General features: G+C 45.3%; 1 protein-coding gene across 1 annotated transcript; it reads right to left on the bottom strand.

Moving 5' to 3' along the window:
* Window positions 1-22,663: 22,663 nt before the first annotated feature.
* LOC117059869 (peptidyl-prolyl cis-trans isomerase A-like) lies at window positions 22,664-23,211 on the bottom strand. The gene is given in 2 exon segments (XM_033171751.1): window positions 22,664-23,043; window positions 23,045-23,211. Coding segments are annotated over 2 exon segments (489 nt in total). The 5' UTR covers window positions 23,185-23,211; the 3' UTR covers window positions 22,664-22,694.
* Between the last annotated feature and the right edge of the window lie 1,123 nt (window positions 23,212-24,334).

The following is a 24,334-nucleotide window of genomic DNA, read 5'->3' as shown; positions in this document are numbered from 1 at the left end:
CACAGTGGTGAGTGTAGTAGATGGTGTAGACATTTCACCTCCTTTCCTCAATCAGTGGTGGAATATATGACAGAAAGTAACCCACTGACCCCACAATTTTAAAAACATTTACTGGATTAGCAGGTTAGTTGTGACCTTATCAGAGTTCCAGTGGGAGATACATTCCTGTTAGGCAAGGACTCTGCAGGGAGGGTTCCTAGGGCCATATATTTGGCCCCCACAGGCCCGAGGTGTTGGGAACCCCATGGCTGCAGTCAACTTAGGCTTTGGGGTGGCAGGTACTGTCAGATGAGGAGCAGGAGGAGGACACAGAGGATGCTGTGGGCAAGGAGTGGCCTGAGGGGGAGAATGGGGCTGCTGCGCCACTGCCTTTGGGGCTGAGGGAGAGAGGGCTGTAGCATCCTCACCTCCACCTCCAAAAATGTAGTGGAACCCACTGCTCTGGCTACCAATTCTGGCAGATCCCCATAACTCCATATAGCCTGCCTATCTATCTATCTATCTATTATCTATTATCTAATATCTAATATGTTCAGGGAACAGTTAACTTACTAATAATTATACTAAATCTAGTAGATATTACAGGCTTCTAAACAAGTTAGTAAATGCACAACTTTTAAACTTCAGTTGCTTATTTTTAGTTATCACTCTTTTGTTAGATGTTACAGGTTTCTAGACTAGATGGTAAATGCGCATCTTATTTCTGGTTATTTCAATAGAACCATTAGTAGCCAATATGTCCAGATGTTCATGGACTTGTCCTCTTTTTAGGGTTAAAATCTCTGTCCGGGTGGTTTTTTATATTTGGCAAAATGTCCGAGGGGTTTTGTTTTTGTTTTGGTACCATTCTACTTGTACTGAGCTGGAAGTTCCTTCAGCAACTGAGGGCAGAGGAGCAGCAACCGGCGGATTTGCAGGCTCCTACTGAGCAGATTCTGAGGAGCTGCGCCTGCGTCCCACCCAGAGCCGTCTTTCCCATAGGGCTTAGTGGTGCATCGCGCCAGTGCGCCGGCCTCTCAGGGGCGCCCCAGCGAGTGGGGGAGCTGCGCAGCTTTGCCGGTGGCCTCCCCTTTCCCTGCACGCCTGCCAGCTGCACCCCGTCAACCATATGGCTGGTGGGCGTGCAGCTTGCCTCCCAAGCCTCTGCAGGGATTGCTCTCCCACAGCAGCATGGGGGAGAGTTGCAGGGGGGGCCCACTATCTGTGGTAATTTGGGGGCGCTGGGCAGATATTTGCACCCCAGTGCCACATCTGCTAAAGACGGCCCTGGTCCCACCTGGTAAGTGCGGCAGCAGGTACATGCAGCCGCCCTCTTCCCTCACTCGCTCTCTCGTCCCCTCCCGCTCCCTTGCCACTGAGGAGAATGGCAGAGGCTCACCCCCCTTAGGTGTTGTATGAGTGTCTGTCCAGGTGAGAGGGAGAGAAAACCGGCAGGCAGTGGCGGCTGAGGCGAAGCCTTCTGCTCCCGGCTCCTGGCTGCCTCCCTCTCAGGTGGCGGCCCTCGATGCCCACCTGGGCCAGAAATAATGTCGCTGCCTTGGAGCAGGAGCTGCCCTCGCTCTGCTCTTCCTTCTGTTGGGCTGGCGCAACCAGGAAGCACAAGGGGCTGCATCGGAAATCACAGGAGTCTCTTTCTTTCAAGCTGTTTGCCTACAGTGTTTCCTGGCTCTGCCAGTCTTGAGAACAAACTCTGCTTTGTGGGAGGGGAGCAGGAAGAATTGGGCTCAGAACACAGAAGAAGACCCCCCAGGACCTTGGCCCCAGGAAGAAGGGGGAGAGGGGCGGGAGGGAAGGAGCCTGTCACTAGCCTTGTTTCAATGTGTTGCTCTACACACCTGGCATTGCCCATATTTGCTGCTGAGTGCCTTAGAAGTGTGCACAGGATCTCACTGCTATGCTGTGGTGTTATGCTGTTGTCCCTTTACCAGGCAACAGCCAGGTTCTGTTCCAGACTTCGTTTGTATGTAAAAACCCAGGTAAGAACATTGATAATGTAGTATAAATGAAATTAAAACATTCACCTGGTGCATTTCTGATTACTAGATTATTACTTTGAGATTTGTCCAAATTTTTCTAGCTGGTTAGGTTACCGGTAGGTTATGTAGTATTGCTAGCAACATGTGAGTTGCAGTTCTCTTGTTTTTCCCATGGTCTAGGACTCTAGGTTTTTAGGGGGAAGGTTGTGGCCAGAAATGTAGAGATATTGCAAAGCTGAGATAGAAGGTCAGAGACTTGAAACTGGAGTCTGAGCAAGAAATAACAGTCCTGTATAACATAAGGGGGGTGGGTTGTAGGGTATTTAAAGTGAGAGTCGCCATAGCGATCCGTAGTTACATTTTGGCAAATGTGTCCTCTTCTTTGTTTTTCAAAATATGGCTACCCTACATTAGTGTCTATAACTGTGCTTCTTGTGTCATTTTATGGATGTGTTCTTGCTATTATGGAAGTGTTTTGAATTGTCTTCTTATATGGATTTTTTGGGGGGAGGGGCTTGTTTTGGCTGTGCTTTGTTATGATCTTCATGGAACACTTGCGGGGAAATGGTATACAAATGAAGTGATTATGACTAAATTTTAATCTGTTTGTTACCCACCTTGGCTCACCCACAATGGCCTGAGAATAAAATGCCTACCACTGAAAAAAATTCTAATGTACCTGACACAGTGGGCAACCGTCCTTGTTATGTAGCTGTCACATTTCCAACATCCTCCAAGCACACAGGTTGGGATTCCCAACTGGAGTCAACTGGGAATCACTCCAAGTTCTCACCTTTTCCTTTCACTTTCTTGGCTTGTTGGAAGGTGCCAATGGTGATTACCGGTAAATAGTTTCTGTACTCCTATCAGCTTTACTGCCAACTTCAGTTTGTAGCCAGGAAGCATTAGTCCAACTCCCATCAACTCCAACCAGCATGGCCATTGGTCAGGAGTGATAGTTCAACAATAAGATCTCAAAGCCTCCAGCTTCTCCAGCACTTACCTCTGAACTCAATGGAACTTACCTCTGAGCAGACTAACCTAGGCTTGCACTGTGGATCAGGAGGAGTCTTTAAGTTAAGAGACTGAGAGGATTGTATCCAACTGAGTTTGATTCAGTGTGGATCCATTGAAAATAATGAGCCTTGGCTAATCATGACTAATAATTCTGATGGGTCTACTCTGAGTACAACTAACATTGAATACAATCCATCATTTGGATTCTGAGAGGCTGGCAAGGACAGAAGCCTGCTTTAACCAAATTCCAATGCCATTAGAAGAACTATGGTGGATTTGATGCCTCTGTGGACACTTGCTGTAATCTCTTTGACAAACTTAATATTTGGCAGTTTCAAGAAGAAGAAGCTTCACAATGTTTGTTTTCGGGGCTTGGCCAAAACAGTTAATATTGTCTTTTTCTGTTAATCTCATTTTCTTCCCATGAATTTCCACTCTCCTCCTGAAGGGAAGCTTGCCCCTTTGACCTTGTGCATCTCCCTCAAGAGGTTTGAAGGGTGGATCTGCCCTAAGTCCCTTCCTCTGATGGAGCGATAAAGCATCTGTCATCTTGGATCCCATCAAATGGAGGATTAACCCTGTCAGGTCAGCAAGTGTGCGTGCTATAATGGGTATTGTAGGTAGGAAGTGTAGATTATCAATCAGGAAGCTGGATTTCATAGAAGCTGTATGAAACCTTCACTCAGACAGGAATGTTATGGTTCTCCAGATTCCAACTCACATCAGCCTCAGCCTGCATGGTCAGCAGTCCAAGATTATGGGAGCCGTAGTCCAGCAACAGCTGGAGGGCCACAGGTCCCCCACCCCAGCTTTAGCTCAACTATATACCCATTGCATGTTGCCTTTGAACAAATCTGTTTTCAGCCCCAATATGTTAATTGTAGGTACAATTAGTACAAATGTAGTACAAAGTTAAAATCACTTAGTGGAATACTTCTTCTACTGGTAAAATGTTTTGTGCCAGCAGAATGCTGTTGTGTGAGAGAATGCAGAAGCAGTTTACTGGTCACTTTGTTGTTTAACAGACTGTGATCTTATGCAATGAGCCAGTGTGGTGTAGTGGTTAAGAGCGGCAGACTCGTAATCTGGGGAACCGGGTTCATGTCTGCACTCCTCCACATGCAGCTGCTTGGGTGACCTTGGGCTAGTCACACTTCTTTGAAGTCTCTCAGCCCCACTCACCTCACAGAGTGTTTGTTGTGGGGGAGGAAGGGGAAGGAGAATGTGAGCCGCTTTGAGACTCCTTCGGGTAGTGAAAAGCGGGATATCAAATCCAAACTCTTCTTCTTCTTCTTCTTCTTCTTCTTCTTCTTCTTCTTCTTCTTCTTCTTCTTCTTCTTCTTCTGTTGCATTGTACTCTCTGCTTCACAGAGTTAAAACTTACCCATCATTAGCTACTGCAAGAACTGTTGTGCTAGCTGAAAGACAACATTGTTTACAGGGCTGGGTGTTTTCGATAGACAAGCCAGTGTGGTGTGGTGGATGGAGAATTGCACTTTGGCCACCGGCACAATTCAGATTTACGGTAAGTCCTCACTCAGCCATGAGACTCATTAGGTGACTTTGGGCCAATCTTCATCTCCTAATCGAAGCTACCTCATGCAGTCACTGTGAGAAGAAAAGTGGGGGCAGTATCTTGCCCTGAGTTCCTTGAAGAAAAGTAGGGCAAAACTGAAACATATAATATATTTCAGGCCTGGTTCCCCCAAAAAGAAGAACCTGCTGGATCCGGCCAGTGACCCATCTGCTCCAGCATCCTGTTCTCACAGTGGCCATAAGATGCCTATGGAAAACCCACAAGCAGCAGGATCAAAGCACAAGAGCACTTTCCCTCTACTGCAGTTTCAAGCAACTGGTATTGAGAAGCATTACTGCCTCTGACCATGGAGCCAGAGCGTAGCCTTCATGGCTAGTAGAGCTTTTGCTTATCATGAAACAGAAGCTTCTGTGATAGGAAACTATTCCTGCCTTTGGATCAGTACTAGTGGAGCTGCTAACACTCTGTCAAAAATGCATTGCTGCCTCACCCCACTCCGGCCAAAAAAAATAGGATGGGGAAATCACACAGATTTGCATGGAACTACATACATATAGATGCAAATTTAGAAATAATCACTGATATTTAAACAGAAATTCAATACATCATCCCACAGTAGCCTGTTTGTCTAATCAGCCTGCTGTCCAGGCATCAGATGTTAATGGGGAACTTCAAGGCCCACGCAGCTCTTCCTTTGCAGTGTTCTTTAAACTAGGATAGGGCCAAATAAAATAGACTTTCATAAAACAGGGCACATGGCCACCCCAATACAAAGTTAACAGTTCATGCTCTCAGATGTTGTCACGAATGGCATAATGTCATAGCACTGTGACCACACTTTGAATTTCACATCAATTTCTAGTCTGGCCTGATGAGATTCTTTGTCCTGAACACACCTCAAGTACCCTGTCAGTTTCCTGTTGAGAATGCAATATTATTTCCATGCAGTCATACATGACCTCTCACCTCTGAGAATGGAATAGGTCACACTCATCTTGTTCTTGATGGAAGCACAGCTATTATTATTTTTTACTGCAATACAAACACTGAACTGGCAACTTCCTTCTCTTGCTAGGTGTGATATGGCCTTGAAAAGTATTCTTGACTCTCACACACAAATCTCTTCCTGTGCAGAGACTGATGAGACAGATTAGCCACATGTTTTCCCAATGTAGGAACAATGAGTGCTAGAAACCTTTAAGGCAAGTTTGGGTTTGCATAAAAATCCAAGTTCTGCAGCAGATGAAAGGTTCAAATCAAAGCTTACTTGCTCCAAACCACAGAAGGCAAATAGGTTTTCAAAGCTCATTGTCTCCTGGACTCATCTACAGAACATGTCACGGCTGTTATTTTCTTGTCCTCTCTTCTCCTCCCTAATCCCTGGCCCTAAGGGGCACCATGTTGTGTTCTCAGTTTTGGCCCAGATTTGGTTTGAATGATTGAAATAACCTTTGCCCGACGCCTCCACATTATCATTCCTGCACCCCAGTTTGCTGGCAGCATTTGCCAAGATAGATCAGAGGGAAGATTATTGTGATCCCTAAATTATGTTAATAGGAGGCAGCTGCTCTTTATGGCAGCTAATAATATAAAGAAACTTAGTCATGTTTTAAAGGCCTTAATAAGCCAAGACATCCCCTCCTTCCCAGTCACATACATTCCTGTTTCCATTTAGCTATTAACACTCTCCCCTCCCCTCTCCCCCTTTTGGCACTCTTTCTTTTTCATATTTTTCTCAGAAATGTGATGCACCAGAAGTTATTTAACTGGCTGGGTGGCATCCATTTTGTAGCGGATGTCAGGCTTTGAGGACTGAAATGGCCACACGGTATTATCTAGACTGACGAGGAGCAAGTCTCTGCGATTTCAAGCAGGGACCTCTCCCAATCCTACCTGGAGATTCCATATGGGATTTAAGCTAGGATCTTCTGCATGCTATGGACCTGTGTGTGTGTGTGTGTGTGTGTGTGTGTGTGTGTGTGTGTGATTTATTTTTGCCAAGACCATGGCTTGCTCACACTCTTCCAGTCCTGAGGCTGGTCCCCTCCCCTGTGACTGATGTTTCCTTTAAAACACACACACACACACACACACACCCTGAATGTCCCATTTCGCTCAGCCCTTAGCATAGGCAGCCCATGCATCTTTCTTATGAAAGACCTTGCTCCATCAAAGCATTTTCAATTCCCCTGGAATGCTGTCTCTGCAATGCCCAAAATCTCCCTTCACAAGTTTACAAAAGACACTTTCAGCATCACTCTAGTGAACCGGGCACTTGCAGTCTCTGCTTCTTGGGCGAAGGACAGCCTTCATTTTTAGTCTGGGACTGAAAGAATCTCAGTGATGGGTTTGTTTTCTAATCAGCCATGGCAGGCTGCCACTGAAACCTTATGATGAAGATGTTAGGGATTAAAGAGACAGACTGCCAAAGTGATCCAGGATTTTCTGTTGGACCATGAGACACAAAGTCACAACTTGTTCTTTGTGTGCCAAATCCATCTAGCCTTTCTGCTTTTCAAACAATGAAGGGGAAAGGTCCATTTGAAAGGGTTGGGTGGAATCAGATAGCATAACCCAAGAGGTTGCTGGCAATACAGTGCAGGACCTCTGTGGTTAAAAGCCTCGGGCCACAGAAGATTAATAATAATAATAATAATAATAATAATAATAATTTATACCCTGCCCATATGGCCGGGTTTCCCCAGCCACTCTGGGTGGCTCCCAACAGAATATTAAAAACATGATAAAAGATCAAATATTAAAAACTTCCTAAACAGGGCTGCCTTCAGATGTCTTCTAAAAGTCAGTTGTTTATTTCCTTGACATCTGATGGGAGGGCGCTCCACAAGGTGGGTGCCACCACCGAGAAGACCCTCTGCCTGGTTCCCTGTAGCTTCACTTCTCGCAGTGAGGGAACCGCCAGAAGGCCCTCAGAGATGGACCTCAGTGTCTGGGATGAACGATGGGGGTGAAGATGCTCCTTCAGGGATACTGGGCTGAGGCTGTTTAGGGCTTTCAAGGTCAGCACCAACACTTTGAATTGTGCTTGGAAACCTACTGAGAGCCAATGTAAGTCTTTCAGCACCCATCCATGCCACACATTCCTTATGTGCTTTTGAACACATTGCAAACTCTGCCTCGGTTTCTCTGCTGCACAGTGGGAACAGAAAAACAACAACTGGTTATTATTATATACCAGAATAAGAACCTATGCAGAGCCAAGGTGGATCTGACCAGTAATCCATATGGCTTCACACAGTGGCCAGTCAGAGGCTTCCAGGGAACCCACGGGCAGAGCCGGAAGGCATACCATTCCCTGTGGCTGCTCCTTACAACACCTGATATTCAGAGGTGTCCCCTCTCTGTTCCATTTAACCATCATGACAGACCTCCCCTCCATAAATGTGTCTTCCCTCCTTTTTAAAACTGTCAGTGCCAGTGGCTATTAGCAGGTTTTACTCTACAAAATAAAGGCAAATTTAAAGGTATGGGCTGTAATCCAAAACACACTTGCTAGGGAGTAAGTACCATTGGATTTACTGCCCTGGCTACTGAGCATGGAAGGGCCTGGCAAATTGGGTTCTCTCGGTTTCTCATTTTTTCGATCTTAAATTCAATTCTCCACCTTTTCCAGCAATTTGTGAATTTTTAGTGTGAATTCCTCCCAATAAACACATATTTATATGCTATTTTGGCTAATGTACATATTTTTGCAAGCAATTGCCCCTAATATAATGCATTTAGTTATTTTCACTAATATCTTCATTTTTAAGCACAATCCCCTGATATTTGCATTTTTGCAAACATTGGTTGGAGAGCTTCATCACAAAATTCAAATAAGTGCACATTTTGAAGGATAGCTGTTCTTTGGTTCATATATTTTCAGAAAGGTTGAATTTGATAGATTCAGGTTTTAATGCATAGTGAATTATGAGCTGTTTCTGAGGAATCCCCCTTAATTGTTTTGGTTTTTTTGTACTTGAACAAAACTTGGGGTTCCCAAGTTCTCTCGCTCTTATGCACAGGTGCTGCCATTTTGCCTCTGTATGCAATGGTACTCACAGCCTGAGTGTCAGGAAGTGAAGGAATGATGCCTGCACACGGTCTCCTTTCCTGTGCATGGACTGCTACCATTAACACTCCCTTATCCTCATCCTCTGTTGCAGCCTTTGCGTGTTCAGACCCATAGACCTCCCCCCTAAATAAACACACATTTGACTCAAATTTTAGTTTTGATTTTTTTGGGCAGAATTTAGGCCACAACTTTATTGATTACAGAAAGGTGAGTGGTTGCATAGGCTCTGGTTCGACTAGCTCCCTACACCATTTCACCCTTGGCTGATCCAGAGCTCTATCATAGGTCAGCCAAGGGTGAACACCTGAGATAGGTGAAAAGCCTGGGAACAGACTCTGTTCACACACACACACCCCAGATGCTCTCCTGGACTCAGGCACGGGCACAACCCCCTCTCAGGTGTTGACCAAACCAAGTTGAGTCCCTGGATTCCTTTAACGGAATACCCTTCACATAGGGATGGTGAGACCATTCTCCCATCCCTATCACCTGAACCAGTGCCTATCTGCAACCTTACAAGTTGTGACGATTTGCTATGCGGCAGGCGAAACCCAAATGTTCTCTTTTGGGGGCAAACATGCCCATCTGGGTGGATTTTTACATTTTAAAGGAAATGTCTGGGTTGGGGGGGGGGTGGCTTAGGCTCGGGAGACTCGGACTTGGGCTGCTCGGCACGGCGCAGCCGCTGCCAGCCCAAGCTGGGGAAAGAGGCACGTGGGTTTGGCCATGGCCCCGTGCACCAGTGCACCTCTTTCCCCAGCTTGGGCTGGCAGCAGCTGGGGCTGTCCTCTTTTTTGCTCTTCAAGATATGGCAACCCTATTTTGTGCAGCATATGAAATCAGTGACTTCAATGTTTCTGTATTAATTGACAAAGCACTAAACAACTTGGCCCAGTGGTCAGGGATGATGGGAGTTGTAGTCCAACAACAGCTAGGGACCCAGGTTTGAGAAACACTGCCTTCTGTTCTTGTCAAGTCACCACTACATGTTTTGGGCCCAAGCCTGTGGAACTCCTTCCCAATTGAGATTAGGCAGGCACCCTCCTTGCTGAATGCCCAGCATGACAAAGACCTTCTTATTCCAGCAACCACTTTAAGGTAGTGTTGGGTTTCTGTTTGGCTTTTTGATTATGGCTATGCTGTTATCTGTATGGTTTATTTTATATACACACTGCGTGGAAATTCTAATAATGAAGCAGTATAACAATGCCTAAAATCAAGATATAATGGCATGGCAGCCTCTAAGAGCAGACAAATGCTGCCTCCATAGGTTCCAGCAGCCTCTTCTCATTTTGCTACAGGTGATGAAGGCTGGGCTGGGACAATTGCATAATCCAGTTTAGCATACAGCCCTCTTTGCAAAGCCCTTATGAGTCAATAGCTTTATTTCTGAATGGTGCAACTGAATAACACATTGAAACTCGAGATGTTCTGCTCTACATCAGTGCAGGGGGGGGGACGGACGGATGACAACACAATGCTGCAATAGTCTTGCAGGCTCTCTCACACAAAACAAGGCACTGAGGGACAAGTTGGAGTGAGGCCTGGGGAATGAAGAGACCCAATCCTGTCCTTAGTTAAACTCTGAATTTCAGGGCCAGCTCACTCTTCCCTGAAGCAGTGGGAGCTGCCTTCATGGTGGGATGACCATATGCTGACCTGGGAGCAAGCTTGTGATTTATTTATTTTTTACCAGACCTTGCTTCTGTGCCTTTAAGAGCAGCTCAATTTGCAGGTGACAATGCTTACCTCCGTGCCATGATCAGCTGCTGATCTCTTCAGAATGAGCTATGGATAAAGGCACAGGAGCAGGCCAGAGCAGTTTTCTGGTCATTTGGCAGTCTTACACAGAACATCTGTATGAAATATATATATATATATATATATATATATATATATATATATATATATATATATATATATATATATATATATATATAAATGTTCCCATTGCGTGTACGCCGGAAACCTATGTTCTCCGTAACCGCTGCACCAAACAGCATCAAATTAGGACAAAGCGTAACTTGACCATCAAGGAAGGACCTGGCATAATAAAAATTGAAAAAAGCCACACCTGTCATACCTAAAGTAAAGGATAAGGGGGGGAGTGGCGCACCTATTGTACCTCACCAGCAAAAGGAATGAAGACTCCAACAGCATCCAATAGAAAGGCGGGTCGCCCGTTGACATCATCAGACCTGTCCAGAGCAACAATGCCTGTGCCCTCACCTAAAATGGCCGCCACAGCTTCGCATGCGCCGAGAAGAAGAAAAAACACGGAGCAGGAGGTATGCCTGAGAGGTCGCACTGAGTAAGACCAGCTCTGAGGGGATTGTGTCGCTGGGGTGTGTGATTTTGGGACTGGGTAATTTTGGGACTTGGGTGGGGGAGAATGCTCTTTAAGGTGGCCAGTCCCCTCACCTAAAATGGCCGCCGCAGCTTCACATGTAAAATGCATCTCTGGGTTATTTGTGGGGCATAGGAATTAGTTCATTCCCCCCCCCAAAAAAAAATATAGTCCGGCCTACCACATGGTCTGAGGGAAAGTGGACCGGCCCACGGCTGAAAAAGGTTGCTGACCCCTGCTCTAAAGGGACAGGGAAGAATGAAAACAGGAGCTTCCAGAATACTCTCGGGGTCAGGAGAATTTTAAAAAGAAAAAGAAAAAAACACAGCAACGCGTGGCCGGGCCAGCTAGTAATTATATAAATTTAGGGGTGGGTAAGAGGATTTTATTTTTTTTTAAGTTTCATTATTATATTTCTGTCACTAAAGACTTGTACTTTGATTCATTGTATTGATTCATTAAAATCACATCTGTTTTATTTTCTATTTGTTGCAATCACATTTGTTATTTAAATTTGATGTTCGCTTTTGCTGTTTTTTTCTTTATTTGTTCACAGCAAGGGGACGGGGCTTAAGATGGGAGCTGTAGTTCTACAGGACTTTTAGGACCCACTCTAGTTGCAATTGCAATTTGCTTTAAGCTGTTTTAAATGTGTTTTACATTGCTGTGATATGCCACGGGGGCTCATCATGAAAGGCAGGTAATAAATAGAATGTCAGCAATTATATTGATGGAGTTCCTGGAGCCAGTCACTCTACAGTGCAGGAGATTCTGTCAAATCAAAGTAGGGCAGGTGGAGGTGGTGGTAGCCAGGAGAGGGCTGCCATTCTTTGCATGTGGTGGCCTGCAGGCCGAGGAAACTGCAGCTTCTGAAGTCAGTTGATTAGGAAAATAAGAAGCTACCTTGCACCAAGACTGTCCATTGGTCCACGTAGCTTAGCGGTCTCATTATTGGCTGGCAGCATCTTTTGAACAGACATGTTTCCCAGCCCTGCCACAAAATGTCAGGAATAGAACCTGAGACCTGAGGTGGATTTAGGGTAGGGCTGCCATAATTCAAACAGTGAGAATCCGGACAGAAAAGATCTCTCCAAACCTTACCTTGGAGGTGCTGGGGATTGAACTTGTGGCCTTCTGCATGCAAAACAGTTGCTCTACCAATGGACTACAGCCACTCCCTGGACTGTTGTGCTTTGTTTGGGGCACATGCAAAGCAGCTAATGCTACAGGCCATAGCATCTGTTTTGCATGCAGAAGGTCACAGGTTCAATCCCCAGCATCTCCAAGGTAAGGTTTGGAGTGATCTTGGCCCGAAACACTGGAGAGCTGCTTGCAGTCCATGGAGACAATGCTGATGGACTCAGCATAACACAACCTCCTATGTTCCTAAGGTCCCAGGTTCAATCCTTGACATCTTAAGCTAGGGCTGCAAAAGACTCATGTCTGAAACCCTGGAAAGTCACTGTCAGGAAGTGAGTACCGAGTACCAAGCTATATGGTCCAGTGGTTTGACTTGGATCCATATTTCAAGATCTCTTTGTGCCGTGCATAGGATTCAAGCTGGTTTCTCCAGAGGGGTCCTGTGGACCTCCATGGTTGTAATTATGGGTGTGGGAACAAGGGGAATGCATACACCCAAGGGGAGCACACATTCCTCAACTCAAGGGATGTGGCAATACAATTTGCTTTCTTCTCCTCTCCCCATTATTTGTGGTCACCACAAATGAATTAAACAAGGGGGGGGGTGGCTGTATCTGCCAGAGCTTTACCCTCTTCTGAAATGGAAGGTGGTGACACTAGACACCCAAGCCTAAATACACTTTCCTTTCCTTTTTTTAGCCATTAAGCCCATGCTTACAGAACAGTAAACTTAACATTTGTCTAAATGGCATCTATGCTTTTGAGGGTTTCTGTGGATAAAGCACCCTTCTGTTTGGGGGCAGTGGGGTCGGTCACACCACAACCTAGAAATACTGTAGATATACCAGAAACGACCACACATGAACACCCATGCAGCAAAGCTATATATAGCACAAAAATGCTGGGTGTTTTTGTTTCTTGTGTGTGTGTGTGTGTGTGTGTGTGTGTGTGTGAGAGAGAGAGAGAGAGAGAGAGAGAAAGAGAGAGAGAATTTTTTAAAAACAAACAAACAAACAAACTGCCATTTTAAGAATAGAGTTAAGACTCTCTCATGTAGTCCAAGCTCTGCAAAGCTGGAAATTGATACCTTAACAGACATGCCTCATGATTAGCAATAATGCAGTATCTATCACAATCTTATTCATAGAATCATAGAGGTGGAAGGGACCCCATGGATCATCTAGTCGAACCCCCTGCAATGCAGGAATATGCACCCATATTCAAACCCTTGACCTTGGTGTTATCAGCACCATGCTGTAACCAACAGAGCTAACTGGCAAGGCTATGCTTGCCACAACTTACCCTCTGTGTGCCTTTGTCTTTCAGGCCCATAGCCAGATGGGGAGGATGGAGGGCCTGGGACAAGGCAAGGTAAAGGTAAAGGTAAAGGGACCCCTGACCATTAGGTCCAGTCATGTCCGACTCTGGGGTTGCGGTGCTCATCTCGCGTTACTGGCCGAGGGAGCTGCCATACAGCTTCCGGGTCATGTGGCCAGCATGATCAAGCTGCTTCTGGCGAACCAGAGCAGCGCACAGAAACGCCGTTTACCTTCCCGCCAGAGCGGTACCTATTTATCTACTTGCACTTTGACGTGCTTTCGAACTGCTAGGTGGCCAGGAGCAGGGACCGAGCAATGGGAGCTCACCCCGTGGCAGGGATTCGAACTGCCGACCTTCTGATCAGCAAGCCCTAGGCTCTGTGGTTTAACCCACAGCACTACCCGCGTGGGTGTCCCACATTATCCTGGTCCTCTGCTGCCTTATGAAGAACAGGAATCCTCTTGTGGGTTGACCCATGCCTGTTTGTTGTTGACATTAGTGGGTTGGTGACGTCTCATTCAACCACTGCAAGACATTGTTGTATGGGATAGGGGAGATGCAGTGCGGGGGGGGGGGGCATGGTTATGGGGCATGGTTCTTCCTTGACATTTTCTAAGGTTTCCAAATGGGCCAAGAAAGGTGGGCAAGCCTTCCTCTAGCCACTGTACCGCACTATAATATTTCACAACTAGAGGAATATTCACTGCACATGGCATCAACTAGACGGCTTTGGCTTCACTTCTGTTTTCAGGCAAGCACAACACTATTTTGCCAGTAGTTGTTTTCCAGAGACTTTAACTGGGTAGGAAAACGTTAATAATTTTTGAATTGCATCTAGTTGCTTCACCAAACCAAAGACCAACAATCCTGAATAAAGTGGTTTCCCCTAAAACTGGAAAGAAATTTATGAAATGCTTTTTTAATAACTCCATAAAAATGGTTAAATTTTAAACTTGCTGTACCTGTGGCCACTTTTATTGAATCATTTTGAAATTTTGTACTTTAGTAGACGTCATCGGATAGATCATGTATGCCACATTTCAACTTGTTAATGTAGCAGGTGCCATTTTTATAAGCTAGAGAATCCCAAGAGGTGCAATGCTGGAACTTAGGTTTTGCTAGTTGCCTTAACTGCAGGAGCACTCCCAGCGCAAGGCGAGGTATGCGTGACAGAGAAACAGTCTCATCTGAGCAGCATTTTTGATCAAAGTCACCAATGTCTGGAATCGGCCACCATGGTGAATACTTTTGCCATGTCCTCAGTGCCCAAAGTATTCCAGAGTTGCTTCTCCTAATCATTTGCTCATGCCTTACATACCTCCCCAGGGTACTGAGCTGAGATGGAGAATGTTGCTCATTTTCAAACATGTGCATAGTTAAAGGGGGTGGAAGAAGGATGGGGGGGGGCCTGACACATGGAAATCTATGGAATTTAATCGTTCCTAATGAATGATGCATTTCCCCCCAGTTGTGCTAATTCTTTGAGGTTGTGTTTTATTTAGATCCTATCACGTTGATAATCCCAGCATGTGCACACACACCCCACAAAAGGACGTCAGGGAGAAATTAAGCAATTTCCTTTCTCTTTGGAGCCTAAATATTTTAGTTCATTATTCCTCACCAAGTGATCTTTGTTCCAGAATTAAATAAATGCTTCCAATTAAAAAAGAAAACAAAGGCACAAACATATGGTATACATTCCTGATATTCTAAAGGAGGTTTGGAGGAGTAGAAGAAGAAGGGGGGGGGGAATGCCATCCTTCACTGGCACATTTTCTCTACTATGGACAGGAAAGGATTCTGATTATGTTTGCATTTAAAGGCCAACCTGCCTAAACCACAGTTCCCAAAACAGGAATGTGAACCAAAACACAGCCATCCTTCAAAACGTGGGCATCCCTAAATTTTGCACCGCAGTTCTCCAGCCAAGTAACATGTACAAAAATACACATACTAGGGTAGAGTGTGCATGGAAATATATGTGAAAGTAATATGCAAAAATAGAGGAAATTGCTTCAAGTCCTCAAGCCAAAGAAGTTGGATAGCTCAATGCTCCTCTTGCCCTTATTCTATTTCCTTGATCTTGTGGAAGGCAGAAAATGATCTCTGGGTGATTTGAAGAAAATGTGCAAGGTGATTGGGTTCTTTTGCCTCCAGCTGTTTAACAATAGCAGCTAGAACTTGTATTCCCCCCCCTTGATACTACTGAAATGAAGAAAGCTAGAGGAGTGGGTCACCAGGTGTGGATTCTTGGGCAGAATGGCTGTGAGTTCAGTTCACTTCTGATATTTAAACAAATTCCTGGGCTCACAATTGTTCAGTCCTCAGTGAGTTCTCTCTGTCCCTTGCACCAGCCTGCTAAGATGGTTCTGGCCTTCACAGCCACACATGCAGTTCACCCAAATATCAATACCCAAATTAAATTAAAGTATTAAAATACTTTAATACCCCAAATATCATCTAAATTCTGCCATTTATTAATTTCTAACATCCCTTAACTCTTGCACCCCCAAACTCCGTTACCCCAGATCTGTAACAATATTAAGATTAAAAGAGATATTAAGAGCTCAGCAAGGAAGATAATGGGGGCAAAACTGGGATCTGTTGGCTCTGCCAATCCTGGTTCTGGTGCCATCTGCTGGTTCTGCCCAGCCAGTCTCAATAGGCACCAGCAGCCGACACTGGCTTCCCTCGACTCAGAGCACGCACAAGCATAAGGGCGAGGGAGAGAAAGAGAGACCCGGGGTTCAGAGGATGCCAAGGAACATCGGAAGCAACCGGCCAAGGAAGCAACCCATTGTGTCCAACTTGTGTTCTTTTTTTTTGCTTTGAGGGCAGAACACTGTGAAAAATCCCAGTGTCACACAAAGGAAACTGCAAGGCAAGGGGCGAGCAAGCCTTGTCTTCTGCAGAATTACAAATGCCACCCTTTAATCAGGGCATGAAATAACACGAGTCATCCCTCTGGCGCCATCTGCTGGCCAAGTTGGTACTGCTTCTGGCTTCTCATTTAAGTGACTTTCTCGTCACTTACAACTGCTTGATGATGGAGCTCTGCCAGGGCCGAATTTAGGTTTGATGAGGCCCTAAGCTATTGAAGGTAATGGGGCCCTTTATACGTCCAGCTGTCCTTTGTCAACAACAAACTCCAGCCCTCCAATTGTCACTGTTTTTACAGGTACCACTGTATATAGAAGAAATGAGCAAACCAGTGATATTTTAGGGAGCAGGCTAGCAGGCAGGGCCCATAACTTACGTCAAAGGAGCCTACACAACACAAAACACTGTTGCTGTATGTAGGTTTTGTTTTATTTGTTTTTTATCTTATATTTTGGAAATGTACATCCAGATTTTTTCCTTTAATTTTTGGGGGGCCCCCAAGAGAGTGGGGCCCTAAGCTATAGCTTGTTTAGTTTATACGTAAAGCTGTGTGCCACCTGTTGATAGTAATTGAACTCCTTACATGAGCAGAAGGTACTACACTTGGGCAAAAAAAATGAAAGGCACAAATACAGGATGGGTGACACCCGGCTTGAGAGCAGTACATGTGAAAAGGATCTAGGAGTCTTGGTAGACCACAAACTTGACATGAGTCAACCGTGTGATGCAGAAGCCAAAAAAGCCAATGCAATTCTGGGCTGCATCAATAGGAGTATAGCATCTAGATCAAGGGAAGTAATAGTACCATTGTATTCCGCTCTGGTCAGACCTCACCTGGAGTACTGTGTCCAGTTCTGGGCACCACAGTTCAAGAAGGATACTGACAAGCTGGAACGTGTCCAGAGGAGGGCAACCAAAATGGTCCAAGGCCTGGAAACGATGCCTTATGAGGAACGGCTTAGGGAGCTGGGTATGTTTATCCTGGAGAAGAGAAGGTTAAGGGGTGATATGATAGCCATGTTCAAATATATAAAAGGATGTCATATAGAGGAGGGAGAAAGGTTGTTTTCTGCTGTTCCAGAGAAGCGGACACAGGGCAATGGATTCAAACTACAAGAAAGAAGATTCCACCTAAACATTAGGAAGAACTTCCTGACAGTAAGAGCTGTTCGACAGTGGAATTTGCTGCCAAGGAGTGTGGTGGAGTCTCCTTCTTTGGAGGCTTGACAGCCATCTGTCAGGAATGCTTTGATGGTGTTTCCTGCTTGGCAGGGGGTTGGACTGGATGGCCCTTGTGGTCTCTTCCAACTCTTGGATTCTATGATTCTAATGAAATGTGGGTTCTCAGTCAGAGGGAAAGAAGAGTTTGTTGCATAAACAAACTGGGCAATTTTTTCATCAATTAACTCTTTTTCTAATCTGCTAATTCTTATCACAAACCTATCTATGGTGGTCCCAGGAGGGAAGGGGTTTTTTCTTTCTTTTAGGTGATAGTGATATGTGACTGTGGGTGTTTGATGATGATGATGATGATGATGCTAATGAAACTGTAGAACAGAAGGATGGTGATCTTCTTGATGGCGGATAGTTTCCAGAATCCATGAATTCCCCTAAACAAAAAAGTCAATGCTGTTATTTTATTGTTTATACAATTTCTGCTTATTGTACACAGCACTGCCCCAAAAGGAATATTTGCTTTTCTTCATAACTGTACCAAATGACAGTAAAATGCAGTAATAATAAGAAATATAATTTTGCTCAAATATGACAGTTCAAGGCAGTCTTTAGAAATATGATTCAATAAAAATGTTTACCAACCTGAAGATCCTGCCTGTTCAAATGTGTTTCTTTGGTCATCTTCATCACAGCACTTCTCATGATGTTGCCTCATTCGGGCCACCAGGCCTTGCATTTCTTTGTTGCAGTGTTTGCATTCTGCACGCATGCCTGCCTTACCGATAGGTAAAGGAACTTCATTAATTTATTGCCAAACTGGGTCTCTTTTACGGCCTGCTGCCATTATAGGTTTTTTCCTCAAAGGAAAGAATGTGATAAACCTCAGGTCATACACACAAAAAGATCCAAAGACTTGTCTGTCTGTGGCTGTGCAGTATTGTGCTCAGAAAGTTTCGCTTTCATTTCGTACTGCTTGTCTGCTTGCCCCTTCCTCCTCACACTTAGTTTCACTTTCTTCTTGTGCGGATCTATTCCACTCCAAACAATCAGAAAAATATTGTTTCTATTCTATTCACTGAACTTCTTGAAACTTAGCACTGAAGGGGTTGATTCTGTATTCACAGGTTTGTAGAACAATAGGATTAAGGACTTTTTCTCAACTCTGTTCATGTTATAACATTTTTGCTGTGAAGATGAGGTATGTGATCTCTGCTGAGTCAAATTCAGCTTTGAGAACTGCAAAAGTAAACCAAGCATCTGTGATAATATCTTATAGGCAGAGAAACTGCCCAATAATCTTACAAAAACCTCTGGAAGAGCATAAATGACATTGTGAATGGTTTGGTGGAATTTATTTACCAAAAAAAAAATAAACATATACAGCCTTATTCTACATAATTAAAAAACTAATCTTTATTTCATGATGGAATAACCTTTGGATGGTAATATATTTTCCTCAAAAAGCATTTTACAGTATTTAAAAATAATCCGATTAAAAATAATAATCCGATTTTTTATTTTTTAAAAAAATATCATGCTTACATGTGTTCCTGAACTACAGTCCCTGATCACTGGCCATGCTGACTAGAACTGATGGGAGTTGGAGTCCAGTCATGCCTGGAGGTACTCATTGTAAGCATATTTATTGGAAGTGAGGGTCACACTAGATGCAACACCATTCATGTAATTAATAATATAACCACCTGTTCCCTACTCCACACTTGCATAGCAGGAGAGCTCTTCCCTTTAGGTCCAGTAGGAACTCCCCCCCCCCCCGGTAAAAATGGGGTTGTCAAAGGGTTAAAGCACCCCTGTATCTCACCTCATGCCACAGTCCCAAGCCACATAGTGTTTAATCTCCATTAAGGTGGTTGTTGTTGTTGTTGTTGTTGTTGTTGTTGTTGTTGTTGTTGTTTAGTCATTTAGTCATGTCCAACTCGTCATGACCCCATGGACCAGAGCACGCCAGGCACTCCTGTCTTCCATCTTCCACTGCCTCTCGCAGTTTGGCCAAACTCATGCCAGTCGCTTCGAGAACACTGTCCAACCATCTCATCCTCTGTCGTCCCCTTCTCCTTGTGCCCTCCATCTTTCCCAACATCAGGGTCTTTTCCAGGGAGTCTTCTCTTCTCATGAGGTGGCCAATATTTCAAACAGTAAAATCCAGACAGAAAAGTTGTTGAGCTTTGCTAACATGGGTTCCCATATGCCTGTATTTTCCCAGACATTTTAGCAATTTCTGCCTGGACGCTCATTCCAACTGCAGTATTCCAGATATGTCCAGGAAATTCCTGACGTATGGTGACCCTAAGGCCAATATCTTTCTCCTATGTTGCTTCCCTTGAAGTCAAGTCTGTTTGCCACCTGTCCTGTATAATACAGGATTGCCTGTCTTTCAATGCAAAATGCTACATCCTGTATAGTTACTGTTTTGTCCTGTATTTCAGGTCATCTCCTCCTCCTCCTCCTCCTCCTTTTCTCTCCCTCCCTCTCTCTCTCTGCCAAGTCAGGGATCCTCTCTAAATGCCTGTGTTTGAAAGGATGTGTGAAAGGTCCTGTTATGCTGCTATAGATTGTAATGGATTACTTTGAAATCATTTCAGTGCCAAATGAAAGAAAAAAAAATCTTCCCTCAACTGCCCTGCCTCACATTTTTCCGGAACAAAGGTGGCAACCCTAACTCTTCTGCTGTCAATGGGTTGAAGCTAGACTGAAGTCCTATAATTTCAATGGAAACTAAATTCAGTTAACTTAGGCTGCACTCCTAACCCCACTTTCCCAGGGATATACCTAACTGTTTTCAATATGACTTACTGCTGAGTAGACATGGTTAGGAGGAGACACTGTTAGTCTGGATCCAACCCAATGGGATCTATCTCCAAATAATAACCATGGTCCACTATAGTTGTACACATTTAGGTCAATAGTCAAGAGAGAAATATTCTTCATTCGTCAGAGATAAATTCCAAAATTGGAAACAGGCATTGGGGCAAATATGGACTTAACCTGAGTCAAGACTTTGTAGCATTTAACCTCAGCTCTGGGGTGTATGAGAAGATAATGCCTCTGAGCATACTTCAAGTGCTTTCTATAACCACTGCCTGCCCTCACATAGCTGAGACTGGTGGTGGGGACACAGCCCTCCAGCTCAAAGGGTCAGTAGGATCAGGCATTTGCTAAGGACCACCGGGTCATTCCTCTGAGTTAAAGGATCTCAGCAGAGTTGTGAAAAACCTCTGGCTCACAGCTTAGAGAGTCATTACCAGACAAAGTAGACAGCAATGCAATAGTGGACCAGTGGTCTGACTCAGTAGCCTTTTCTTCTCCCGAAGATCTCCCACAAGGCAGCAGAAGTTTTCCTTCTCCTAGGTGGGCTCCCTTCCCAGGTGGATGAGCCCCATCTGCCCCTCACTTCCCTCTACAGCACAAGCAGAAACTGCTTTCTTGACCATTGGACCCATTGATGTTCTCGCCCGCTCCAAACGCCAGAGCCTGTTTTGGCATGCAGGGGAGGTCCCTAACCCACTGAGGGCTAGAGACTCATCAAATATCCTCACCTGATTAAGCCAGCCTGTTGAAGTCGTTTCTCTGTCTATGCCAGAAAATGGCAGGCGCCCAAAAATAATTCTTAGGGCATCTTGGTGAAGATCTGGTATAACAAGCAGCCAAGGGTTTGAATCTTACTTTCCCCACGAATGTACCAGGTAGCCTAGCCCTCCTCCCTCCTCCATCTGCACTATGGGGATATTAATACTGAGCTACTTTTCATAGTTGTCAGAAGAACAACAATAACTGTTGCTGCTACTGCTGCTGCTACTTGTGTTTTCTTACTTGCTCTTCACCAGAACATCATAGGACAGGTTACAGCATATACAGAACATTATGTTTGTACTATTGCAATGTTTGTATTTGGGTCAGTTTTTGTGAGGGAAAGTGACTAATAGATTGTTGTGATAGTGGCAATGCTGCTGGTGCTGCACTAAAAACAGCAGCAGCAGCCCCACCCACAATCACAACACAATATTTCCACACAATTATGCATGCAAAGTGTTCTGAACACTCAAAAGTGCTTGCTATGTGAATGTTCGCTGTTACTTTAGAACACAGCCTGACAGCGCACCCATTAGATTTACGCAGCATTTACCTTTGGATACCTGCCCAAATCATCTATTAAATCCTCTTCTAAGCCACCTCTTATGATTTCTCTTAACATCTGCCAAGCAATTTGCACCTGCTGCAAGACTGAGGCAGAAGTGTTTCGAGGGAGTTATAAAATTTGTGTAATGCAGATTTCGGCCACAAGGAGGCAGACTTGCAGAAAATAATATTGTCCTTGATCTCTGTGTGTGTTTTAAACCCACTGCAGTGTTCAGCAGCCTCCATGGATTCTCTTAAATCGCAGGCAGGCTCGCCTGGGAAGAGGTGCCCACCAGGTACTAGTGTGCCAAGGCTTCATAGGCTTAAAGCAGCGTTTTGAATTAGGCCCAGAAATGCACAAAAAAGCAAGGACTGACAGGGCTTCCTCCTGTTTCTGCTTTGGGATAAAAAAGACCCATTTCATTCCCCTAAAAACTGGGTTGTTGGGCATGAGCGTTCTGACCTTGGACTGCTAACCCCGTATCATCAGGTGTTGGGGTGGCATTCTGCACATGGGCTGAGATATTCTATTTACTAATGTGACTAATATGCTCCAGGAGCAGAATGCTGGCATTCCAGACAAGCCCCTGGGGCTTAACTCTCCACAGAGATGAGGTTCTGCACTGAATCCAAATCCCTTTTTTATTTTTCTAGAAATCATTTTTATTTGGTCTTACAAAGTTGTAAAAATCCAAATATATATCCATATACAGAGATTCCTCTGAATCTCAGGACTTCCCCCAGCTCCCTCCATTCGGGTCCCATTTTGAACATTTAGAACTGCATATTCTTCCATACTCTAATTTTTATATCAATCCATATTATCCATGGTAATTGTTACACTACAAGTGAGATCAAAATCCTGCCAGTGTTTGCATCTGCTTACAGTGGTCTCTTAAGTGGCTTTTTTGTGGTTTAACTTGTTTTATTTCACTTTGCAAACAAAGTTGTCTTCAGTCCAGCTGGACTTGTGCAGGAGCAGAAATTGAAACCCAACAGAAAAGCAGGAGTAAGTCCAGGAACACAAGGATTACAGGGGACTAACCCCAGCTTACAGAAGGAATGGTTGGTTGTTAAGACAAAGGAATTTTATGACAGCTGCCCCCAGTCAGAGACGGTGATCTTCTTGCTTGTCTTGCTGTTCCTTGACCCAAAGTGCTCCATTGCTTCCACAATATTCATTCCTTCTTTGACTTGGCCAAAGACCACATGTTTCCCATCCAACCAGTCTGTTTTGGCAGTGCAGATGGAGAACTGAGACCCATTTGTATTGAGACCAGCATTTGCCATAGACAAGATGCCAGCACCTGTGTGCTTGAGGACGAAGTTCTCACCAGCAAACTTCTCACCATAAATCGATTTACCACCTGTTCCATTATGACAAGTAAAGTCATCCCCCTGGCAAATGAACCAAGGAATGATTCTGTGGAAGCAGGACCCCAAAACCTTTCTCCCCAGCGCTCAAGGCACGGAAATTCTCTGCTGTCTTTGGAACCTTGTCTGCAAACAGCTCAAAGGTGACACGCCCCATGGGCTCGCCATTGGCAGCGATGTTGAAAAACACAACCGGGTTGGCCATGATGGCGGGAATGAGTCGAGTAAAGGAAGGGGGAGTTTAAAAAAAAGAAAACCGGTGGCGGAGACAGTGGCAGTAACGGGCAACACCAGCGACAACCCCTCTCCACACAGTAAGGAGCACAGCACAGCAGAAAGCCTCTTAAGAAACTTATAAATTTTCCCCATTCTTTTATAATTTTTTTGTCCTCTTGGTTCCTGAGTTTTCCAGTCAGTTTTGCCATTTCAGCATAGTCCATAGCTTGGTTTGCCATTCCTCTCTGGTAGGAATTAGTATATTAGTACTGTAGTATAGAGGACGTGTATATTTTGTTATGACCAAGATGGACTTTTGACAAAGAAGTTGATTGATTGCTACTGCTTTGGCTACAAGGCCATGAAAAGTTGTAGGAAACTTTCCTGCCCACTCTAGGGTGAGCCAGAAGTGGCTTCTTGCAAGTTCCAGAACCCAACCTGCCACAATTTGTATTGGTATGGACTAACTAAGGAGTTTGCTGTGGTTTCTGCTTTTTCATTTCCTTATTCCAGCAGAGCGGATTCAGATTTATGAGAGCCATGAATGCAGGCTCATTCAGAAGGAAGCCTCAGTGGGAATTATTCCTAAGTAAGCATGCGGGTGGCACTGTGGTCTAAACCACTGAGCCTAGGGCTTGCCGATCAGAAGGTTGGCAGTTAGAATCAGAGCTGTCTCATCCATTGGGGCTGGTGGCGCGGCGCACCAGGGCGCAATGGCCTGGAGGGCGCCTCCGCCCTCCAGCCCCGCTGGCAGCGCCTGCCGGCAGCGCCCTGTGACTCCCGGCAAGGGAGCTGGCCGGCCACGCCACGCCCTCTGGCTGCCCAGCAGAGCACAGGAGCTCTGCGCGCCCTTCCAGCGCTTCCGGGACGGGAGGCGAGGGCGGCCGGCTCGCGCTCCCGCGCGCAGCCGGATGGCGCGGTGCAGCCGGGCAGCTCGCGCTCCGCGCGCAGCCGGCCGCCTGCCCGATGCAGCGCGAGCTGCCCAGCCGCGCCGCGCCGTCCGGCTGCGCGCGGGAGCCGGCCGCCCTCGCCTCCCATCCCGGAAGCGCTGGAAGGGCGCGCAGAGCCCCGCGCCGCTCCAGCGCCACGCCCCTCATGCCCCGCTCGCCCACCCCCCTCCCAAGGGGCGGCAAGCGCGG

Source organism: Lacerta agilis, chromosome 15 (assembly GCF_009819535.1).
Source record: "Lacerta agilis isolate rLacAgi1 chromosome 15, rLacAgi1.pri, whole genome shotgun sequence".
In the NCBI taxonomy this organism is placed as follows: Eukaryota; Metazoa; Chordata; class Lepidosauria; order Squamata; family Lacertidae; genus Lacerta; species Lacerta agilis.
Note: the sequence above shows the minus strand (reverse complement) of the source record. Positions and strands in the feature narration are given on the sequence as shown.